Source organism: Aulostomus chinensis, chromosome 2 (assembly GCF_037954235.1).
Source record: "Aulostomus chinensis isolate RoL2024-O1b breed Wild chromosome 2, RoL_Achi_v1.0, whole genome shotgun sequence".
NCBI classification, from domain to species: domain Eukaryota; kingdom Metazoa; phylum Chordata; class Actinopteri; order Syngnathiformes; family Aulostomidae; genus Aulostomus; species Aulostomus chinensis.
Window position 1 is genome coordinate 8,505,769 of NC_141321.1, and position 24,641 is coordinate 8,530,409.

A 24,641-nucleotide genomic window follows, 5' to 3' on the forward strand; every position below is an offset into this window, starting at 1 on the left:
TGAAAATAAAGAAAGACATTAAATGTCCAAACTTTTGATTATGCATGTATGCATACACTGTACTCTACATATACAGCAGCTTGCAAAACTATTCATACCCCTTGAACTTCTCCACATTTTGTCAAGTTATGACCCTAAACACAAATATATTTTATTGGAATTTTATGTGAAAGACCAACACAAAGTGGCACACAATTGTGAAGTACAAAGAAAACTATACATGAGTTTAACATTTTTTTAACAAAGAAAAAAATTGCCAAGTGCAGTGTGCAAAACTATTCGGCCTCCCTGACTCAATAATTTGCTGCAATTACAGCTGCAAGTCCTTTGAGGTTGGTCCCTACCAGCTTTGCACATTTAGAGACAGAAAAACTCTTGATTTGAAAAGCCAGAGTTGCTCGGCTGCTCGAGGATTTGAAGCTGTACAAGTGCAAAGACGCGTCTCATTTCAAACAAGTCAGTAGTTAAAAACACTGGCATTGAATTGCCAGTGACAGTTGCGCTTGGGATTCAGCGTCTCTTAAACTCTGCCGCCATCAGGTGGACATTTCAACAACACGTCGCCACCCGATAAATAAAATGACTATCAATTATTTCGTGCCAAAGTTGTAAACGCCATGTAAATTACCAGTGCTTAAGCTTTTGTCTTCGTGTACGTTTGTCTTTAACTGGTCGTGGATAAATAACTTGAACAAAAACTATTTTATTTACACTAAAACACTACCAGCTGTTATGTTGTTGTTGTTTTTTTAAACAGGTTTCAGCCGCGTCACATTCTGGAAGGATCTCAGCTGTTCGAGCCAAAATACGAATGTAAACAAAGAGAAAATACTTACGATATCTGCGCATGTTCTATTATTAATGTGATATTAGTATTAAAAGGTTTTACTGGTTGATTACAAGATTGCGCTTTGACACATAACGTAACAGAGAGATGCTCATTATATGGTGCATGCATGCTGGTGAAATACGCATTTAGAGGAATAGAGATGTGCGACTAGAGAGGTGACGAATATTGTTCATTCTAATAAGTGAAGTAGAGTTTCCTGATAAGACAGTGGCTTTCGGAGTGTCTCACAAACAAAGTAAAGACGGACTCTAACGTGTTTAAGTACAGAAAATACAAGCAGCTTACTATTAGCTTTCAACATGCACGTAAAATGCATTAAGAGCTGATATCATGATTGACTTCAAGTAAAAAAAAAGGAAAATTGTGATATGCCAGTGTAATAACACGTCATTTTCACGTTTTTGTCAACACGTCACAAACATTTTTTGCTCACTTTTTGAAAATTTAAAAAGAAACCGTTGAGAATTGTCAATTTGCAGTTGTTTTACAGTGTATGTCACGTGGTAAAAGTAAAAAAAAATCAAGTAAAAATAAATATATACACAAAGTATGTCCCCGAGAAGACGGTCCACCCGCGATCCACGAGGACGCTGCAGCTGAAAGTCACGGGCACTGGCAACTGCCTTTTCCTAACTACGTCACGGCCGTTTCAGCCAATGAGGAGCCCGCTATGCAAATGAGCGCTTCTTCTCGGAAGTGGCATCGAGTCTGTCAGCTGCGCAGCTCGACTGGCTTTCTGGGGTCTGTGAATGGGAGGGCGTCACACACACATACACACATACACATACACAGACACACACACAGACAGACACCCTCACTCACACTCACAGCACGCAGCCATGGTTTAGACGGACGTCAAATAAACAAACAAGCCAAGCAAACGTCATGGGTGTATTTAAGGCCGGTCAATTTTAAGGAAATAGGAGCAGAGTCTTCGCGTTCAGTCGTGGTAAGTATGCTAAAGATGCTGCTGCTGCTCGACCTGTAGTCCGGGCTTCATTACGCTGCTTCCACTATAAATACGGGTCCTTGATAGACCCTCCGAATCTCTGCATTTTAACCTAGGATCGAAGTAAAGAGGAATCTCCGCGTTTAGCTTGCTTGGGAATTTGCGACTGTAGAATTCCAGCGTTGTCCGAAGTCGTCGTAAAGACGAGATGTTTTTTTCATTCTCTGGACCAGCAGGGCCGGTGAAGATGATGGGCTGGATTGTAGTCCTGCTGGGTGACCAACTGACAACAGTCAGTTTCCCGTCCTCCGTTTCCGTCCTGAAGTGTTTTTGCCTCGTTTCTAGCAAACGTCAATCCTGCGTCCTTGTGGCCGTGAACGTCTCTTGCTGTGTGAGTCGTGACAAAGAAGGAAGCGCTGGAAGACTCCCATTATTGTGGTTTATATTTATACTCATTGTCTTTCCTCGGGACATTAAGGAGACACTAACGTCGGGTGTATCGTTTCTTACCGGGGCTGCCAGCAGTGGTTCGGATGTTAGCCGGCTAGCTAGCTAGCTAGCTGCAGCAGCCAGCACATCTGTCTGGAGTTGTAAGTTGAGTTTACAGGTGATGTGTTGAGGTAGAACCCGTTGTTCTTCCGACTCTGATTGTGTGCAGGGTCAGAGTTCTTTCACTTAGCAACATTTTTTATGAGTAAGATCGTGCAAGCTAAGGTGGGCAGTATTTTTGCTCATGCCTCTACACTGCTGTTGAGCATTTTCAGGTTAATTTGTGCCCAAACTATTCTCATGTCCCAAAACAGAACATTATCACAAAAGTGAGGCATTCAACGATATTCTTTTGCGTTTTTAATTGTAACTGTTTTTTGGTAAGTTCTTTGAAAATGTGTCTTATTTGAGGAATCCTCACTGTCTGATTTAGATGGGTTTGATAACATCCTGCTTTACTGTTAAATACTAGTGTGTTTGATTGTGACCCAGGCCCCCGGAGCAGGCTCCTTAAGAATATTTAGAAAAGAAACCACTAGTAACTTCTGCGTTTCCTGTGCCTTTTTCTTCTGTTCTGTAGGTTTGACCGCATCACTGTGACTTCAACCTTCACATTTTCAGACTTTTCAGAACAAGTTACTGGACATTTTTCACTCAAAGTGTAAGTAATAGCCACATTCTGACTGTCGGGGTCGCTTTTAACATGCTAACAATTATTATGACTGGCATTGACTTTTGTATCATTCTCTCCAACAACTTCCCTGTTCTGTGTCATCAGCAGATGCTGTGGCCTTTTATGTGTGCTGAACAGTTCCTGTTTTTACTGCGATATCACAGCTTCAAGCTGACCACTAACATTATTTTTCTAAAAGGTTAACTTTATATTACATTCGTCATAGCAGCAGTGCATTGTGATGTAATTCACTGAAGATTTAGTCCGCTTAATGTAATCTAATGTGATGTAGGCACCTCTGCCCTCCGTGTAGCAAGCCTTGCTATTGGCTCTGCTTAAAGAGTAATGTAATTAATGTGAGAGTATTAAATAACTGCTTGAGCTTTATCGGACTGATTTGCCTGCTCTCTTCATTCCCAGATCTGTTGCAGCAGAGCCTTGGGCATCAAGGGGAATAATCAGGTCAGTCAGACATCATCATATCCATCATTCTTTTACTTCTATATCATCTCAGACTCAGTTAGAGTTGAAACTAGTATTCCATTCTCTACAAAATTCATACTTTTATTCATCAAAATCTGGTAAAAGTTGTTTAATTCTGTAATTGCCTATGTAATGTGATACTGAAATATTACATAGCAGGGGAAGCGTGTAAAATGACCTGCTCCACTGTTTTATTTTCCAGAATAATCATGAACGCCCACAAGTCAGACGTGCACACCATCTCCCCGGAGCTGCCGGCCATGTTTGATGGCATGAAGTTGGCGGCAGTGGCGACGGTGCTCTACATCATCGTGCGCTGCCTGAACCTTAAGAGCCCCACTGCACCCCCAGACCTCACCTACCAGGACACGCCTCTCAACCGCTTCCTGCTCAAGTCCTGTCCCCAGCTGACCAAAGAGTGAGTTGCTTTCTCAGCTATGTGTCTGTCACTCATGACTGTGTTGCCATGGAAATGTGGCTGCTGTCGACCAATCTGGGAATGTGGTGAAGGTGTCTGGCAAGGATCCCATCTGTCATCAGCGAGTCTTTGTATTGCAACACGTCTTTAGCTTCACTGTCTAGCAATAATTCAACTCCAGGACACATTGATGGGTTCATCCTCAAATTTGACAGGATTTATCACACTTGCATTGCAAATATAGGAATCAGGGCATGTTTCCCTCTTCTTGTGAAATATATATTTGAATCCTTTATCTGTGTTTACAGCTCATGCAAACCAGTGGTTGCTGCAAGGGCTTAGCTGGAGGCAGTTCTTCCCTGATCTGCTAGAAGCAGGATTGAACCACCCAGCTGTTGTTGAAAACATGGCAACTCTTGCTTTAGAGCAGTGTAACCGATGGCGAGTGTCACTGTCCTTGTCTGGTGTTGTAACACACCCGAGAACCCTTCATCTCTGCAGGGTGACTCTTCATCACGAGTGTCTGCTTATATAACCAATTGTAACGGAGACCTTTGCCTTTCAGCTGCAGTCTGAGGGAAACATAAGACCACACGGATGTTTACATTTGTGTCTTGTGTCCCTGCTTAACGGGCGCGTTTCACTCAAAGGAATCTCGTTTGTGAAATGTGTGAAAGGTTATTGAAGGACTAGAACCTGCCGGTATTGTTGATTTTTGCATCAATTGTCTCTGTATGGTTGAGAAGTCACGTTTGGAACCCATAATGACTCCCGGTGGTGTTGTGTAACAGAGATCAATTGCGCAGCAGGAAGCATTGGAGGGGTGTTGGGAGCTCGACGGGGTCATTTTTGTTTGGTTGTGTTTGGGAACATGCACACAGAGAGCACCACAGTGAGCTGGAGTGCACCTTGATGTTTGATTGGCGAACCCATTTTTGTTGTTGTTGTTTTTGTTTTGTTTTGTTTTTTTGCTTTCATGGCTTCAGTTTAGTTTGAAAATAAGTAGATTACAGGGCAGTACATATTTGTTGCTATATTGTGCAGGTGTAAGAAAACAGAGATGAGATGAGAGTTTGTGTTCCAGGACCGACCCAAACAAGTGGTTTCATAGTTTTTATGCAGGAGCCAAGTACAGCTGACTGTGACACGAGAGAGCAAAGAATGTTACTTGCATTAAATGTAGCATTCTTTGCTTGTTATTTGTGTGTGTGTGTGTGTGTGTGTGTGTGTGTGTGTGTGTGTGTGTGTGAGAGAGAGAGAGCTGCCAGTCTTCCCTCTAACGTTCAGGGCAGACAGCTTGGTGAATCCTTTTAGTCATCAACGGTAGCGTTCGGTGTTTTCTCAGCTTGCTCACATCAGCAGCTTGTGTGCTTGAGTTTACCTTTGGGTGGACGGCTTTTTATCTGGATTTGACATTTCGGCTTTGTCAAACTACACCGACACATCTGTTTCCTTCTTCTGTTACTCAATAGCAATGAAGGATGCAAATGTATCACGAAGGTCTAACTGCTGTATGGTGATGGATTCCTCGGTGAAACGGGTTAGAAAGGCAAGAAATTGATTAGAACACTAAAATTGTGGGTGTGTTCTGAGTGTGCCGTAACTTAATGTCAGAGGAGACCTCGATGGTGTACACAGATGGGGAACAGTGTCAGTCAGAGGGAGGAGCTCACCTTGTGCTCTATGTAGTTGCTGAAGCAGTAAAATGGCTGACGTTCAAGCCAGCAGCTTTTAGCTGTTATTTAAGGGAACAGAAACAGGGTTTGAAGTGGTGACGGTCAAAGACACCAACGTACTACGTATGCTAGCTAAGTAAAGTCTCAGCCCGTCTGGTTCACGGTTGTGTCAGCATTTGTAGAGATGCACAATATTGTTTTTTTTTTTTTTTCCTTTTGTTGATATCCAATAAACCAGTATTTTACAAAAAGTTTTTGCTCATAGCCGATGTTTAAAGATGTCAAAGTATAATACTCACATTTGCACATACTAGAAAACATGTAAATAATATGAATTTGCATAATTTTTGTCTTTGTTTGATTTGGAAAATTATGTAAATCCTATATTTATCACATTGTTTCCTCAAGATGATGAGCAAAGAAAAAGAGACCAACTAGGCTGCTAAGAATATCAGCCATCAATTCTGATACGACACTTGAAGACAAGACCAAACCTACCAACACCGATGACGTGCTGAAGTTCTCACACAGCCCTAGATTTCTCTTAGACATTCTTGAAAAGGTGACATGGCCGTGGATCAGAACTGAAAGGGATTTCTAAATTTCAATTGCACACACACACACACACACACACACACACACACACTCAAAAAAGATCATCTGAGAAGCACAAAATTCATATTCTCTGTTATAAGTGTATGTACCTTTTTTGATTTAAATTTGAATGAGAGTCTTTCAGATTTGTTTCCATTCTGTATTGTTCAGAGGACATAGCATGGCCAAGTGCTGATCTCCTGGTCTACTCCACAACAACGATGAGTTTATCCTCTTCCCTCAGTAGGAGATTAACCCTTCAGAGTAGCTTCTAGAAAGGTGCGGTTAAGCTCCAGCTCTGCTCACGGCGAATGTTATAGGTGATTACATTTCCAAATGGAAGTATACCTTTTGCCTGACTGTTCTCTTATATAAGAGTGTATTTTCTAGGAGTGGTAGTTGTTGGAGGCTGAGTAAGAGATGAGAAAACTCAAGGACACGTTTGAAGGGCTTGTGTAACTGTTGATGTAATCCAGCCCTTTGCTCGACACAACAACGTCTTCTGTATACACAGTCCTGTAGCCAGCCACAGTCACGCTGAACTTGTTTATCTCACCTTTATTGCCACCAAGATAGGCCACCAGCCACTTCGCTGTCACCAGACCTAACAAAAAAGGAGACATTGGAAGATAGTCAGAAGTGGCAAAAGAGCAGATAAAGAAATAGTCAAGTTCAGATAACTGGAAAATATATTTCATTACACTGATGAAGTATTTGTACTTGGTCCCTTCACCTTTTCATGTTTTTGAAGCAATTAAAATGTGCAACAACAGTCACAGTAGTTTGAAGGAATGGTAAGACTTGACTCCTCCAGAGGCATCACTGGAATGCATGTGCACATACCCTGAATAACTGATAGGACACGTTAATGTGTGTTCGGGGGCTTGTTGATCTTCCTTCAACAAAAATTGAGCTTTGTATGTGAACTATGAATGGGTCTGGGTCATGAACCAGTGATGCAAAATGTTTGTGCTTCTGACAGCTGAAGTCGGTGCAGGGCACTAACCTCCGGCTTTCATCAAATGTAAAATAAACCAAGTTTCTGGTCAAACTCAGTTGCACCTGTGTGTCACCCAGGTACATTCCTCCCTTGCTGTGGGGTAAGAGTGGCCACCTCCAGACGGCCTTGTATGGGAAACTTGGCCGGGTGAGCTCGCCTCATCCCAGTGGAATCAGGAAGTACTTACCCATGCAGGATGGGGCCACTGCAACCTTTGACCTCTTTGAACCAATTGGGGACCATCGAACAGGAGGTAATGTTCTTAATCAACTTTCTTCATGGGTTTTCCTCACTTCTTTACATTCTTGCTTTCACTCCCCTCTAAATAAGATTTAAATACGTCTCAGCTGATACTGTGGAATCAAGCAAAATAAATTTGAGACCATCAGAAATGTAATCCAGAATAGGTTTTATTACAGGTGAAATAAATGCACGGTGACTGAGGGTTTAATGAGAGATAACGAGTTGGTAGAGCAGATCCACATCAGCTGTGGTGCTCTACCTCAGCCTAAACGTGATGTGACACACTCTCTGACTTATCAGTGACTGAATACAACTCGATGCAAATATCCACCGCTTCATGTGCCTTTCTCACCAGATGACATCACCATGGTGATATGTCCTGGTATCGGTAACCATAGTGAGAAGCACTACATCCGAACTTTTGTGGATTATGCCCAGAAGGACGGGTACCGCTGTGCTGTGCTGAACCACCTGGGAGCTCTCCCCAACATTGAGCTGACCTCCCCGCGCATGTTCACTTATGGTAAGACAAATTACCTTAGAGTCCTTGTCGTAATACTTCCCACAAACCTTGCCCGGGTTCATGTCATCTGTTACGAGGGATCTCTTTTTTTTCTCTTTTCTGCTCTGATCCAGTTGTCTTGTGCAGTTGAACACATCTGAGTTCAAAGCCAATCTGGAAGAATGATCTCTTATAGTGGCACCATAACCACATCAATATCCAAGCTGATTTAGATAACCTCCCTCAATTCAGACACATTTTCGCGCAGCATTTAATGAAGCTGCATGAGCATTCTAATACAGATTAAGATGAAGGTTAGATGGACAGAGATGTCATACCCCAAACTCAAGGTTCCTTCACCAAGAACAGCTGAGCAGAGAGAAACGCTCAGCTCCCTGATGTACTGATCCATAAAAGCTACCTCTGATCTTCCAGGGTGCACATGGGAGTTTGCTGCCATGGTTGGGTACATTAAGCGTATGTATCCTCAGACCCAGCTGATTGTAGTGGGCTTCAGTCTGGGGGGAAACATCGTGTGCAAGTTCCTGGGTGAGAACATGACCAACCAGGAGAGAGTGCTGTGTTGTGTCAGCGTCTGTCAGGGCTACAGTGCTCTCAGGTGGGTTGACGTCTCTTAATCTCTGAATTTCTTCTAATTCTGTTATAAAAGAATGTACACACAGATATAAGTTCTCAAAATAATGTAACAATTTTGTAAAAAAAAACGTATGCTGACAGAGGAGGGTCACACTGTGTGACTGGCTCTTTATTTGGTTTGTCTCGACCCTCCTCTCCTGTGTCAACACGTCAGTCCAACTTTATTTGTGTAGCACCTTTCACAACAATAACGAACACACTTTCTACATACAGGTTTTTCCTACATAACGCACTCACTCTCCCAGCCATTAGTTTAACCTGTGCAGTCCAGGCTAACAGCTCTGCCATCAATTCTACCAGGGATGTATGGCGTTTAAACATTTTTCTGTCGCCAGCTGGACCCAGTTGGAAAGTTGATCATTCTGCTTTTTTAAATTTTTATTTTGTCCTGGGGTGTGGCAGTGAGCTGGTCTTCTGCCCCGATCATAATAAAGCTGCCAGAAACAGCTCTGAATACAAAGCACTCCAGTTCAACGTCTCTGGAACCTCACCTCAACCTCACTAAGAAACAAACTCTACAGTTTTCTTTAGTAAATGAAGAATTTATGGCAGGGGTTCTAGCATTCTTTTATTAAAGCAAGTCGATCCTTTCTCACAAAAAAATGTCAACAGCAAGAAAGACTTGCTGTGCAAACGTACCCTGAAGGGCAGCAGCCTCATATTGATGCTGCTCTGCCCAGTAATGTTTACCTGGAAAGTCTGTTCCAGCTTGTCTGTCTGGGTGTGTGTGTGTTATTGCCTGAATTCCTAAATATTTGATTGGAAGGTGATTGACCTGGACAGTCTGGTGTTTCCAGGATAAACAACATGCACATTTATACATATTAGTGGAACGTGCATTTTGGGACAAACCAAAGAAGCTGGTGATTGAAAGCATTCGCGTGTGTGGGTGTCAGAACCAACTCTACATGTTGGAGAGAGTCGCATCATCTGTGTGTTAAATGCTGCCAGTGTCTCCTGGCAAACCTGACCGACTGGGTCTGTTAAAGTTGACACGTCGGCGGTGAGAGTGCAGCATGTGACTAAACTGCATGAATACCACTTTTAATTCAGTAAACAGGCCTTTCTGCCAGTGTTCCCCGAGAACTGAAGTGATTCCTCTTTTACACTGATAATGCAGGATCAATGCTCCCTATTGGATCTTTTCATAATCGTATCGATACCTAAAGTTGCTGTGTAGGTTTGACCTTCCTCTGTCAGTAACAGCCGGATGTATTTGTGCCTGACACTGCTTCTACTCTCCACCAGCATGACTCTTTGTCCTGTGGATTACGCAGGACATTCAGTGTGTTGTTTGGAATGTAGACAGGCTGCATAAAGCTAACTTCCTGTGTATTTGTCTTTATCCACTAGGGCCCAGGAAACATTCCTACAGTGGGATCAGTTCAGGCGCTTCTATAACTTTCTCATGGCTGACAACATGAAGAAAATAATCCTCTCCCACAGGTATCATGACCTTTCTGAGTATGAAGCATGCAAGCTTCAACATATATTGTTTTTTTGACTATTTGCCAAAGTCAGTGCTGACGTTGCCTCATAGAAATGCAGCTCACCTTGACTGCACAGCAGTTTTCAGGGCACAGTGAGTCCATTTGAATACTAAACGCAATACTTCCAAAAACGTGATTTGCCTTTCAAGTACTCACAAATGATGGTGTCATGAGCTCACAGAGACTTTTTTTTCCCCACCTGCAGCACTTATTTGAGACTTCAGAATGCAGAAAGATTCAAATGATTTGCTTGAGAGGACAGTTTAGCTGTTTTTTTTGGGAGGGGGGGGGTTTGGTTGTGGTGGCCATAGAGCACCATTAGTGTCAAGCTAAATATACGTGGCTGGCTCTTTCTGCATTCTGGAGTCACAAAGTAGTGACGCAGGAGTGACAAAAAAATGTTTGAGGGCTCGAGCACTATTAGTGAGTATTTGAATTCAACGGGTGAAGTATCAGTTAATGGAGGTCCATTTTATTTAGCCACTGAAGTTCGTGTCACAGGGAAATATTGTTCTTTCTCCATGGCATTCACTGATGGTTGATTAATTGCGCTCTTCATTGAGTCATTGATTTTTACATGTTCTGTGATTAATGTATCTGCACATTTTTCTCTCCATGTTGCAGACACAGTTTATTTGCAGGCCACTCAGGTAAATTGATAGATGCAGATCTCAGTCGGCTGTACACAGCAACGTCCCTCATGCAGATCGATGACAACGTCATGAGGTGCGTGTGACCATTCCGTCAGGTTGTCTGTGGAAGTTGCTGCTGTTCAATGAGCTTTTCTTTTTTTCTTTTTTCTTTTTTCTATTTTTTAACCTGTCGCGTACATTAGTGTTTCATTACTCTGGTTAGATTCTGAAACATTTAAGATGTAGAAAATCCTACTGCCTGATGAATCAAAGACTCTTTTTTTTTTGTTATTTCAACAGGAAATTCCATGGCCATAGTTCTCTCAAAGAGTACTATGAGAAAGAGAGCTGTGTACATTATATTCACAACGTAAGAATGATTTTTTTTTTGTATTTATCTCATATCATCTGACTGTTCTGTTTGAGTATTTATTTGATTTTTGTATTAAAAATCCTGGTTTTGTAGGTAAATGTTCCGTTGCTGCTGGTGAACGCTGCAGACGATCCTCTGGTTCACGACACGCTGCTCAACATCCCGCGCACACTAGCAGGTAAATCTCAAAACAAGTTCCCACAATCATGTTCATTTGAGCAGCCATCGTGTAGCCATTTCGCCATGATTACTTCTGCTCACCTTTCTGTCAAATGAAGGAGACGGTTGCCTCTCTGTGCAAAGTATAAAAGCCTCGAAGGAGAAACTCAATCAAGTCTTCGATTGAAACCAGCAAAAAAGTATTGGCGACAATAATTACACAGAACTCTCCCGTGACACTAACAGTAGATAATGGGCTCATAACCATGAAACGATTAAGACACACAAGTGAGAAAATGCTGCTGAATTCACTTGTGCTCAAAGTTGTTTAAAAATCAAGATCGAAAATACTCCACATGATATTTTAAAGCGTGTATTTAGCACTTTTTTATAATCTGATCCTGAATAACACACAGTCGAAATAACTGATTCAGATTATTAAATGACGTACTACAATATTACAGTGCTACAAAATGTGGGAAGGTTGGAACCTTTTCCTGTTTAACTTGAGTCAGTGGCAGCTCACGACAAGCTTGTTGTGTCTGACCAGCAACCAGTATGACGATGTGAATGGTGCAGTCTCTTGCTGGTCCTTGTCTGGTCACCATTAGAATAGCTCTAAACCAGCTATAGGACAGATTAAGACGTGAATGTCCTTGGATATTAGCTGTAACATTCACTAGGACATAAACCTGTGTCTTCTTTCCCTCGACTTCAAAGGATGGAAGGCTTCCTTAAAGATTTGATCTTGGGCTGATTGAGTCTCATCTACAAAACATAAAGAGACCTTCTATTCTTCGACCACCAGTACATGAGACACAGCCTGTCAGCCTTTGTTTCTCTCAGGCCTGCACTATATTTAACCTCTCTGGCCATTGTAACTATTTTGGAAAAGGAAAATCCCTCGTGTGTTTGTGTGATTGGATGAGGCTCCAATGTGTCTCCAGACTGCAACACTTACTGAAAAGAGGATCAGCTGCCCTTTGGCCTAAAGTGTGATACGGTGACTCAGCCATACTACCAGGAAATGACTCACTGGTCACGTAATTGTCTCAGGTTCAAGGGTCAGATGAGGCGTGTACCTTTATCATTGTGCCAGTTATGTTGAGGTGAATCAACTTAGCACAAATGTCTTCTTTTTTTAGTACAAGGCTTCGTCTGGACTTTAATGTTCCCTCATGTCACTCAGTACCTGGCTAGATGGAGGCTGAACAGCTGTCATGACCAGCGCATGCTGGCGAAAGCCCTGCGGGGTCTTAATCACTCGTCGCAGGCTGCCACGACAGGCTCTCCCAGTAACCCAGATCAGAGCAGGCACATAAAGAGATCCAGGCCAATCCTCAGCCCAGTTGTTTACAGCTGTGCTCGTCTCTATGGGTTTATTTTATAGATTTGTCTGTCGAGTGAGGTGACCTACTGAGGTTTCTACTGGAACTGAATGGGTTTATTCTATCATTGAGATGTGTATACCATCTGTGATCGCCCGTACATATTTGAAGGGATGTTTTGATGCCTGGTTAACACACAGTGACACTACGTGGGCAAACGTATGCAGCCAAACACCAAAGTTACACTCAGTATTGATTGTTGCATATCTTAATCCAAAGGTGTTTGTTCCTCACACCACTGGGAATGCTTCCTGTAAGATTTTGCTGCAGGGATGACTAACCTGCACAGCTACAAGAGCATAAATGAAGTCAGAAACTGGTGTTCGGTGGAAAGGGGCCCACACAAATGCTCTTTTTGGTTTTACAGGAACTACTGTCGGAATTTACTTGAGCGCCACAATCAAAATGATCATTGGAAAGGCAACTGAGGAGGATTTTGTCCGTTTTGCCACTGACTTCATTGCACATGCATTTGTGTGAATTTCCGTTCAGATGTGCAATAAACAGGGAGGAGAGTAGTTCAGCCATCTACTATTAAATAAGAAAAGGCCCATTTTAATTTTATGGCTGACATGGGAGTCAGAGTTGTAGCTTGGGAGATGCATGGAGGAATTGGACCTGTTCATTTATTAGTATTAGCAGAGAAAGATGTCATCAGACAAACCCTCAGGTAGTATCATGGGGGTGGAAGCTTTAGCTCGTGAAAATCTTTAGATTTTGATTGCAAAAATGCATGAAAATATAATTAAACAGTTATTTTGAGTTCCTCTGTTGTTTTCAAAGATTTCAAGCTGACATCATAACTAGTATAAAAATAGCAGTTGGATTTTAAATCAATTTGGCACCGCCAGGCTAATTGGCCTGGTTTGCGGAACGGAACTCAACCCTTCAGCTGGTTCATGCTATTTTTTGTGGAACCACATTCACTCCATCTGCATCTGACGTGTGAACATTTTCAGAGTACCAAGGCCTGATGACTCTTTATCTCGTCCTTTAGCAAAAAAGCCCAACGTGATCTTTGCCTTGACGCTCCACGGAGGCCACCTGGGCTTCTTCAAGGGCGCTGTGCTCTTCCCGCAGCCCCTCACCTGGATGGACCAAGTGATCGTGGGCTACGCCAATGCCATTTGCCAGTGGGAGAAACAGAAGCCGCCGTGCCAAAGTGGGCATCTGAGTGAGAGCTCCTGCGCCAAGGAGAAAGCCTAAAACCTCTGATCTCTCTGTCCCTCTCACTCCTTCTCTTCACTCTCACCACAACACACTGCTGTCCCAGCGCTGAGGAGACACCTGAACCAAACCTCTTGCCTTCTCCTCTGGTGCTACTCACTGCTGCAGACCCCTTGGGCCTCCACCCTTCCCAGTCACACACACACTCACACACACACACATCTCCATGCCTTCAGCACAGTTCCCATTCTGAGCCCCAATCACCTCACAGTGTGTGAAGGAAGAAAACTACTAACTGCCTTTGTGCTCTTCTCTGTTGCAAGGACTTTGATTCAAAGCAGGAACATGTAGTTTTGTCACGCTCAACAGTGATTGTGGGCTAAAGGAGGCATTCACCCAATACGACAAACGCTAGAGCGAAGTTGTTTTTGTAGCCTGGAAAGGAAAGTGAGAGCACCACTTCAGAGTAGTCCAGTGAAAAGCAAGAGCGCACAAGTAAACAACGACTGCTTATCACCGCCGAGGCGTATAGCCTAGCCTACACATAGTCTTTGTAGTGTGGATGTGTGTGTGTGTGTGTGTGTGTGTGTGTGTGTGTGTGTGTGTGTGTGTGTGTGTGTGTGTGTTTGTCGGTGTGTGCCAGTGCAGACTGAGCGTTACAGATCCATGATGGAGCATGTGATCCAAATTCTCTGTTCCTCATCTGTTAGCCCTTTTATGTTCTTTTGGGTGAGGCATTTCTTGGTTATTTGTATAAAATGAACACTCTAAAGGAAGTAATATGGTTGGGTTGTTCCCATGATGTCCAGATCACAACATCATCATGGCACTTGAAACCAAGTGTTACCCAGAGAGCAGCAATGATGGCGACCGGGGATCAAACTTTGATGGGATCAATGCACATTCCCACAGTCACATTCTATCACTTTGATGGTGAGCACTTTATACCCGGTTTGCTACAATCTTTTTCCTGTTTTCCTCATTAGCTGAAGAGCAGATGTGGAAATTATAGGGGACTTTACTTTCTTTGTGAGTGAGAGGAAAAATGGAGCGAGTGACGATGAAAAGATGTAGGGTGACACATCCTGTTTTTTTCCTGTGCTGTCGGTTTCTTGGAGCCCTCTTACTCTGCCTTTGATCAGCTGCAGGTCCAGCCGAGATGCTGATATCCTTCTCTTACCGGTCAGGTCATTGCGTGAAACACCTCAGCACACTTGTGTGTTTGGGGAGTTCTTGCTGGTGGGCACCTGAGGCTCTGTTAAAGGGAGAGTTCAGCAGTGTGAAGCAGACTCTAGCTTGATCACCTCAGCTGTGAGGTCCATGAGTAGGAGGGTCAAGTCTACCAACGCTAAACCAAATGTTTATTTCAGTGGATTGTTTGTGAAATACTGGTGATTGTTATATTGTATAACTGGATGGAGAACATTGCATGCATAAAAAAAAGGTGAGAGAATATAAGGGAATATTTTTCTTTGAATCGAAAATTTTTCCTTTTGTTTTTCTTTTTGACTGGTGGTTAGACAAATGCAGTCACGTGACCTGAAAGTACTGAAGTCTATCACAAGTTTATCTTGGCCAGTGACCTGCAGACTTACAAAAACTTGAATTTAAAGTGATATTTCACCCAAAAAGTGTCATTTATGAAGTGTCAATCAGTTACTTACGGTTAGATGTCTTGGATTCATGAAGAACTCTCTTTCCCCCTGCATGATGTATCAGGAAATCCAGAATTCTGGAAACATCTGCTTTGTTGCTGGGAGCTAATGGACACCATTGATTAACAACATCAAAGCTAAAAGAACTCAAATGTATTCCCTGTATAATCCTAGTCCCCTTTAATCAGCAGTATGCTCAATACTGCACACACACTTTTCTGAAGTGGAGTCTTGCATTGCCACCTCCCAGCTTCTGAATTCTGGATTCACCAGGAACTTACACAGGGAGAAAAGACGTAATGATTTCCAGGCATCTAACGGTGAATAATGGACAAATGAAACTCTCTGTGTTCAATGTCGCTTTAACTGAGAACTTGCAAAGCTTGTGCTAAGGGCTAAGGACGCTGTCCAGCCAGGTAATCTGTAGTCTACAAAACAGCTAATAATCACTGTGATGAGACGGGTGGTGGTGGTGGTGGTGGGAGTTCGACTGTTGAGGCCACGGCTTGTTGTGCGATGACACCTGGCTTCAATAGTATGTACACATGTCGCAGTGTTTAAGAGCTAAAAATCCTCCAGTTTCCTTTTAACATCAAATGCAGCACGTTTTGGGGGCAGTATTATCCTATAATAATATTCCTGACCTCAGCAAGGTTGGGTACTGTTAGTAATACTGCAGTAACTGTAGCGAGGTAAGATTTCTGTACGCCAGATTCCATTTCCAGCTATACAGTAGTTTATGGAGGATTCCCTACAGTTTTTGTGCTAATACTATAAAGTCCAGGTGGAATTCCTAGAGATCTTGGCTGATGTTGAAATCAAGAATGTACCGGTCCAGCGTTTTGCCTCAATTCCTGGTACCTGCCATAAAGTACCATTCTTTTTCCCTCAGTTCAAATCTGCACCCCTCACTGCTTGGAATGTTTTTTTTTAGTGCACTGTAAGATCATAAAACCAGAGATTGCTCTTTCAAAAGCTGATTTTCCTTTTTCTTTCTTTCTTTCTTTCTTTCTAAAAAATAATTATGATATAAGAAGTGAGTTTAATGTAGACTGGTCACACCATGGCAGATCCACTGTCGTCAGTATGGACACTGGTGCCCTCTAGTGTGTTCAGCCAGTACATCTCAACTAAAGTGAGAGTCTGCCACCCTCCTTCTGCAGTTTTTCAAAACCTAGATCTCTGCTGCCATCTATTGTCAGGAAACTAAGCTGCATCTGCAGGTCACTCAATGCAAGCGTCTCCCTGCGGGACCTTCTACTGAGAACCACCAACCATGCCAGGATTTACTATGGTTTAACCGTTTCTAGAACCACAAGAGCCGTTTGTGTTCTGTACGATTTTTGCCTCCTCCAACTTTGCACAGAAATGCAGATTTGGATGTATTTTTATTTCCAAGTCTGTTTTGTTTTGGTTTTATTTTTTGTATTTTCTTTTTGTACTAGTGTTGTTGTATGACTTGTTTATTGCTTGTGCAAATGCATCAGAGTGTGAGTGTTGGTGCGGGGCCGGTGTATATGCTGTGTCATATCATCACCTCTGATCGACCAGAAACGCGTTCACCTGAGCAAATGTAAATCAGATAAATATATAAAGATTTAGTATATTTGAGGGAGCAGGGATGAAAAATAAAGGCAATACTCAACCGGGAGGGATTCTTTAATCGTTTCAATGTGAGAGGAAATCGTATTGTGGACTAAAACATTCCATATGCATCACGATCGTTTTATTGAGGAGGGTTTTCTACTGGGTTGTATGAGAATGTGCTCCTCTGTATTTACCTCCAGTGCTTCAAGCGTCCTGTTGTTGGAGAGCGTGGGCTCGTGACACTCCATGATAAACATCTCAAACCTGTGTAAACCAAAAAAAAATACTCCTCATGTTACGCAGCATTATTGTCTAATCTTACACATCCAAGCAAGCAAGAGCAACAGTCGCGTCAACTTTCAGCAGATATTACACAGCTTTAATTTTGATGCAGGAAGGTGGTTGGAGGACGATGACGAGGGACGGCACACACAACATACTGTACTCCGATTTTGAGCACTGGATGGGGTTTTTTTGTTTGTTTTTTTTTTAAATAATTTTTATTTTTAAGAAAACCATTGGGGTGTGTGATCTAATTGTGTGAGGAAATATGGTTATTGTATTCCAAAATAAATTATTTTCTCCCAAGAAAATCAGTTTTCTTTTATCTTTTCATTTATAAGATTTGATGACGTCTTACTCCTCGACTAAAAATGGGTAAGAGCAGGTCTACAAAGTGTGAAGCGGGGCTCTCCAGGGGGCTCCAGACAGTTGCAGGAGGGGCTCCGTCATTAAATTTGAGAGAAATTTGATATTTTCTTTCAATATTTTCACTTATTGTCAAACTGACAAGCAAAAAGCAGCATAGTAAAGGTCCTTTTGGGACATTTCATGTGATATGCTTGACCCAGTTCTGTTGAATACTTAGTGTACTGTTTTAGTGCTTGGAGACCAGAGACTTCAGCCAAAGTAAATGATGTTTGTTTTTGTTGGATCGACAAGTTTGGTGGAAATCAGCGAACCGACAAACCAATGGCACCGTTTACATAACCTCAAATGACATAAAACCACAGTCAGAAAAACCCTCTTTTATTACAACATTCCAAATCAATGCAATTTTGTAAAAATGACATTTGTGGTTCAGGCAACATTTGAAGAGGCTGACACAAGGCTGTGGAGAAATGAAACCCATGTTGATGGCACTGCATTAGGAGGCACCTGCTCCTCAAACATTCATGTAATGCAGGCTGACCCGGTCCGCTCCCCTCCCCCAGACTGGAACACAGTCCGTCTGAACTGCTGCAACTCGTAGGCACGTGTCTGCTCTTTACGTTGTGAAATTGATTTTTAAGGCAAACGCACGCACATTATTCTAGTTTTGAGCTACACATTAAAACCTCTGCTTGAACAGTAACAAGAAATATCTGTTTCAAAATCCACAACATCAAGTATTCTTTCTGTAATATCTAAACATTCATTTTCTTTCCGATCTATGTGAGCGTACATATTTCTCACAAACAATCCTCTGCTCCTAACGCTAGATACGTCTCTTTCTTCATAGGAACTGGCTGAATTTTAGTAAAAAATATGAACCTAGCTTCAACACAGACCACGTTTCTGATCTGATCTTAAAAGGAGCGCTTGGTTTCAGAGAGCAGTGTCTTCAGAGCCGAAAAGCTTGGTGGCGATGGCCTGGCAGTCTGCTACAGAGCCTTTCCCGTCAAAATCTGATGGCAGGATGTCTGCATCAAATTCCTTGAAGTAATTGTCCAGCTCGTCCCCGTGGACAAAGACCTGAGGGAAGTGAAGGACACCAGTCAGATGATGAGTGAAGCTGGCAGCACCGGGATGAAAGCCTGTCTCTACGTACCCTCTCCAGCAGCTTGCTCTTCATGAAGGGCTTGACCACGTTGTATGTGGTGGTGAAGTACCAGGGCTGGTGAGTAACGTGGACTGCCTTGAACCGGGCCGGGAAGGAATCCTATAGACACAAAACCTGCACGATTAGCAAAGTCTCAGTGAGTCACTGGAGTGTGTTGCTCTGTTGGTTCTGCATCTGACCTGCAGCATGTCCACCATCTTCTTCAGCTCCGCCGGTTTGATTCCCGAGGCGTGCTGCATGGTGAAGCCCTTGAAGTTCTCAATCAGGACAAAGCCATTTATCTGGGTCTCTTCATTCTCAAGCAACTTCTCGAGGATCACACAGTAGGCTCTCAAGATCTATCACACACACACACACACACACACACACACACACACACACACACACACACACACACACACACACAGTGATACTGCTGCACAATTACATACTCCCTTTGTTTACATAAAAGTACTCATACCACACTGGGAAAAGTAGGGGTGGGAAAATATTTATAAAGCAAATGATACCTACCGACCTTTTTTTTTTTTAAACCCACCAGCAATACACTGGTGCCCAGTATGGAGTTTTTTTACTGGTCAGCATTGAAGCAGATTCCTGTCGCTTTTTGGCCAAGTTTATCGTTAATTAATTGTAGATGAATTGTCTTGCAAAATATCACTTATTGGCTGCACGGTGGTGCAGTGGTTAGCACTGTGGCCTCACAGCAAGAAGGTTCCGGGTTCGAGTCCCGGCTCGGGCACGGGATCTTTCTGTGTGGAGTTTGCATGTTCTCCCCGTGTCTGCGTGGAGTTTGCATGTTCTCCCCGTGTCTGCGTGGGTTCTCTCCAGGTACTCCGGCTTCCTCCCACAGTCCAAAAACATGCAATTGGGGACTAGGCTGATTGATACTCTAAATTGACCGTAGGTATGAATGTGAGTGTGAATGGTTGATCGTCTCTCTATGTTGGCCCTGCGATGGACTGGCGACCTGTCCAGGGTGAACCCCGCCTCTCGTCCGTTGACGCTGGGATAGGCTCCAGCCCCCCCGTGACCCTTAATGTAGGAATAAGCGGAAGATGACGATGGATGGAGTATCACTTATTGCAGTAGTGATACTTTCATTACCTTCTTCTTCTTCTTATGTTATTTTAAGCTCACAAAGACATTCGCTCCTGCTCCGTCACTTGTCTGTTACTCCAGAATGCAGAGCCAGCCACGTATATTATGTGTGAAGCTAAAGGCGACTGATAGCTAACAACAGCAACAAAACAACATCAAAACTGCATAAAAACATCTGGTTTCAACTCTCAGTCACATCGTCTGGTATAAGCCACATCTTCTCCATCCACCTGAGCTCAGTAATGCACAGCTACTTTGTTTTGAGCTAAAAATGAACAAACCAACACCTCAGGTTTGTGGCTAATTCACTGTAGTGTCAAATGCAACTAGCTGGCGCTAACTAGCTGGTTTTTACCTCGAATCTAAGTGTTAGGGTATCCTTGCATACCATCATCTCTTTGGGAGTTTTTAAAAATTGATGTTTATGGTCAGATTTACTGTTGTTAGCTGTCAATTGCCATTAGCTTCAAGCTAAATGTTGGGTGTCTCTTCCTGCGTTGCGGAGTCACCACAAGTAATGCAGGAGGCAGAAAATGTCTGTGAGTTGAAGATGTTTATTTGTGAGTACTTGAAAGCATAAGTGTAGTTTTAGGAGAAACATTGCTTCAGTGTACAGCAATGCATCCCATTCTATAAGATCCTCATGTTTTTGTCGCGTTGCTGTACGGTGGCTCTGAGGGCGAAAACTCAACAACATTTCAGCTGTCACCAAATACCCCCCCCCCCCCAAAAAAAACAAAAACAAAAACAAATGACATGTTGGAAAACAAAATGTTTCCACTCCAAAGTAAATGGATAATCAGCCTCGGTAACATCCTGCAGCTGTAAACGGGCTGGTCACGAACGTGCGCCCCAATTTTTCAAACCAAAAGAAAAATAAAACTGGAATGTTCTATTCTATGGCTTCTATGCTCTCAAGCAGGAATAGGAACCTCCTCTTGCTATTTCGAGGTACCTCGATAATTTCGAAAAAACGGGGCTCATTGTTTTTTTCACGAGAATTGATCTCGTTAATAAAGAAGAAAAATCGTCTGTTTTTCCTTTGGCATCTCAGTCAAAGTTAATTAAGTGAAGTAAAGTCCGAGTAGCTCTCATTTCTGAGTAAGCACCCTGGTAAGTGATACTTAGATCCCTCCCAGAACAGTAAACCATTACTTTTTCTGTCTCATTGGTGTATAAAGTAAACTGTGTATGCACGTCTGATGCACATTACATCATTCAGGGTTTGTTTTTCTTTTCTTTTTTGTTTGGGTGGGTTTTAATTCATATCTCTATCTTTTTTCAAACTTCAGCAGGTTTGTGTCATAAATGGTTTGTGAGATGAGTACCTCATCAAAGGTGATCTCCTCCAGGTCCCAGTTCTCAATGTTGAAGAGCAGGACTGCGCGGCCGTACTTGTCCCTGCTGGGCAGGACCACTGGGTAGCCCGCCTCGATGGTGCTGCGGACCGCCTCCGGGGTCAAGTTCTCAAAGAGCTCAGGATACTCCTTCCTGAAGCGCACGTAACCTGGAGGACCCGACACATTATTGCAGGTTCTCACTGGTTTGAATGGTTCACCATGAAGTGTGTGTGTGTGTGTGTGTGTGTGTGTGTGTCTGTGTGTGTGTGTGCGTGATGTGCCAACCACAATAACACTATTGTCTGTGGGCATCTACAGTACTGCTCTATGCTTCCTTATAAAAAGGCCCCAATTAACCCAAAGTGTGTTTTTGTGTGTGTGTGTGTGTGTGTGTGTTTATCTGCACATCATTTGAGTGTGTATGCATGTGTTCAGTGTTTTACTCACGACCATCAATTAACCCCACACAACAAGTTCATGGTCACATCACATTCCTCTTTTATACAGACGAGCTCTTCCTCTATATTCCTGCTCATATTCATACAAGTGTGTGTGTGTGTGTGTGTGTGTGTGTGAGACAAGATGAGACAAAACCAAAATGGTATAACTTTTGATTGATTCGGAATCACTAAATCCCCTCACGGTGACATGGATTCTTCGATGCCGCCGTCGAGGGATAAATGAATGTTTGCGTGCTGTTACACACACATTCCTTTTGTTCAGCTTGTCTGATTGCAGGTAACAGGTGAGACAACACACGGGGACTGGAAGAGGTTCATCAATAAGGCTCATCAAAGAAGAATGGTTGCGCGCACGAGTGTCTTCACGTCAGTGTCAAACTGCTCTGCTTTTTAAGCTCTTCTCCCACACAATCAGTGAGGTTCCCAGCAGAACACAGAGAGTTCACAAGTAAAGTAAACTTGCTGTCCCAGTTGGACACAAAGGAGGTCTTTGTCAGGGGGGACGCAGAAGAATCTCAAAGCCCCAATTAATGAACACATGCTCCCTGTCTCGCTGATGGGCAGGATTCATGCAAAGCAGCAGCACAAAAGAGGTCTCACCCTCAATTACTGAAGCAAAATGTCCATGTCCAAAATGTCTCAACCAAAACATAAAGACACTCAAATAAAATATCAGAGACTTCACCAGCGGATGATAAATGGTGTTCTCTGATATTTACCTCTGAGGAGCTCGTGGGCCCTGACGACATCAAACTTGCGGGCTCTGAGAAACCGCAGCAGCAGAGCGTCGGGTTTGTCTCCAAAGCGCTCCAGCACCAGTTTGGCAAGCTCGTCTCCGTCCGCCGCCTTCTCCTTCATCAGAGCCCGAAGCTCCTTCAGCGACGACGCTCGCCTCTCCTCTGTCTCGTTCAGCTCATCCTTCGCCTGCGTGAGCGAAGAAAAGCAGACGAGCTCACCTGGAGGGGACCGGTGTCAGGGTCTGGAGGTGCACAATACCACGACGGTTATGTGCTTTAATAACAATGTCTAATTGTTCTTTCACCTTTTGCGCAGTGTGGCCAGGCATTTTATGGCATGGCCCAAATACTGGCCCATGATCCTTCACGGTCAAATGCTCCAGCTTGGACCTCATGGCCTGCTCCTCCTCAGACACCATACGGAAAGATCCGGTCTGCAAAAACAGGTCTGTTGATTTTTAGCTCACAATCTCTGACCACATCCTTGGTTAAGGTTTCCCACTCTATAACACCTTCAAATACTCCTTTGTGTTTGTTGTATTAAAGGTACCAGCGTGCACTTAAAGGTGTACAAATACTTTTCACTGGGGTGGTACATTTCTTAAAAAAAAACATTTCTGTCCCCTTCCCCTTTCTCTGTTAGTCAAAAGATGCACTGCTGTCCTCTCGATGACCCACATTATACTTTGGAGGTGAGGGTTACAGTTGTGGGTGCAGACATGTTCTTGTTCCGTGCCACCATTTTTTTTTAGCATATCTGCTTCACAGCTCATTACAGTGACATTCGTTATTCAAGAGAAAAGCTCAGACATGCACCTGAGCCGGCGCAGACCCCCGAGGATGCACGCCACTGAGAGGCCAGTTAATCTGCTTCACATGATTATAGAAAGGACCTCTAAAGAACTGCTTAAGGGTCCATCCCAGAGCCAGCATCTACTGGGTAAACAGTGGTGTTAAGTCAGACCGGGGGCCAGGGGCTGGCACAGCAAAGTGGCACCGGACTGCTCTCTTAAAGTGCTGCCAAGTGTTTCAACTTACAGCAGCCATGATTACAGCGTCTCACCGCAGCTTCACCAGCACTGTTGAGGAATTGGCACAAACAAAACACGAGAAGATCAAATCTTTCATTCTCCTTCATCTGTCATATCACTGGCTGTATAACGTCATCTGTAGATGTCAGTAGATGAAGAGAGGCGGACAACCTCTGACACAAGAGGGGCAGGTATTAACTGACTGCTGCTTTCACCTAAAACTCAGTTATTCACACTCATTTACAGAGTACACACAAAATAAACACTCTCAGGAGCGACTGAGCAAGCGGTGGCATTCTCAGATTACAGCTAGTGTCTTTTCTTTGGGGACACATACTGTCCATTTAGCATAAAACCAAATATGCATGTATGTAACAAGAGTGCTGACTAAGACAGCTTCTCATCTTCATCACAGGGACCGAAATATTCTCCCCGGAAAAGCCGCTAAAAGACCTTTAGGAATTACATGAAAGCAGAAATGTTTCTAGGTAGGTTTGATTGTATTCAAAATGAACAAACATTAGGACAAAGTCCAGGATGTATGAAAGAATCAGCCAGTATCCATTCACCATAATCACACTAAAGAGCAGAGCAGTCTTACCTTAAATTGACGGGATGAGAGAACTGTAGAGGACGGAGGAGACAGCAGGAGGAGAGAGGACTGCGAGGGGAGGAGTTTGGAAAACGTCACTCAAAGTAGGATTAAAATGAGACGGGAGATTACAGCAAGTGGCTAATCTACATTATACAAACTGTGAAGTGCCCTTGGGGGCAAAACACAAGAAAATTAGAGACAACGCAACACAGTCCATTTAAGAAAAACAAAACAAACTTTTGTACATAAACACATGAACACTTCCGTAAATATGACACCATTTCACTGAGGTCATTGTCATCGTGAACACCTCTGATGAGGACGGCTGTGCTGTCAGGCTGTAGAGGAGCAGGAAAACAGAACAACAAGACAATTCCAGAACACGTTGAATTTTGCAGAGTTTCTCCAGTGTGCTGCCTTGCATTCCTTCTGTCACTCTATCACACACACACGCATGCACACACACACACACACACACACACACACACACACACACATGAAAGGTGGGATTTGGCCTCTTTATTCCCGTGGAGTTGTCATATGAGCCTCACATTGCGCATTCCTCTTTG

The 24,641-nt window shown here is 43.2% G+C and overlaps 2 protein-coding genes across 6 annotated transcripts; one reads left to right on the plus strand and one right to left on the minus strand.

The window, feature by feature from the left end:
- Positions 1 to 1,551: 1,551 nt before the first annotated feature.
- Positions 1,552 to 17,578, plus strand: LOC147268995 (monoacylglycerol lipase ABHD2). 4 transcript variants are annotated; one of them, XM_086226026.1, is made up of 13 exons: positions 1,552 to 1,799; positions 2,869 to 2,949; positions 3,067 to 3,160; positions 3,382 to 3,423; positions 3,647 to 3,862; positions 7,210 to 7,385; positions 7,731 to 7,898; positions 8,313 to 8,496; positions 9,888 to 9,980; positions 10,649 to 10,750; positions 10,957 to 11,026; positions 11,123 to 11,207; positions 13,574 to 17,578. In XM_086226026.1, exons 5-13 carry the CDS (start codon positions 3,654 to 3,656, stop codon positions 13,780 to 13,782), a joined length of 1,296 nt encoding a protein of 431 aa, XP_086082152.1. In that variant the 5' UTR covers positions 1,552 to 1,799; positions 2,869 to 2,949; positions 3,067 to 3,160; positions 3,382 to 3,423; positions 3,647 to 3,653; the 3' UTR covers positions 13,783 to 17,578. The 4 variants fall into 4 exon arrangements, with proteins under 4 accessions (XP_086082152.1, XP_086082161.1, XP_086082136.1 ...); XM_086226035.1 differs by having other exon boundaries at positions 3,070 to 3,160; XM_086226010.1 differs by lacking the exon at positions 3,067 to 3,160.
- A 407-nt stretch (positions 17,579 to 17,985) lies between these two features.
- Positions 17,986 to 24,143, minus strand: LOC147268996 (retinaldehyde-binding protein 1-like). Of its 2 annotated transcripts, XM_086226056.1 has the most exons (8): positions 24,079 to 24,143; positions 23,485 to 23,525; positions 22,752 to 22,880; positions 22,429 to 22,633; positions 21,237 to 21,415; positions 18,987 to 19,145; positions 18,796 to 18,906; positions 17,986 to 18,719 (listed from the first exon to the last, which is right to left on the minus strand). In XM_086226056.1, exons 2-8 carry the CDS (start codon positions 23,491 to 23,493, stop codon positions 18,573 to 18,575), a joined length of 939 nt encoding a protein of 312 aa, XP_086082182.1. In that variant the 5' UTR covers positions 23,494 to 23,525; positions 24,079 to 24,143; the 3' UTR covers positions 17,986 to 18,572. The 2 variants fall into 2 exon arrangements, with proteins under 2 accessions (XP_086082182.1, XP_086082173.1); XM_086226047.1 differs by lacking the exons at positions 23,485 to 23,525; positions 24,079 to 24,143 and adding an exon at positions 23,263 to 23,404.
- Between the last annotated feature and the right edge of the window lie 498 nt (positions 24,144 to 24,641).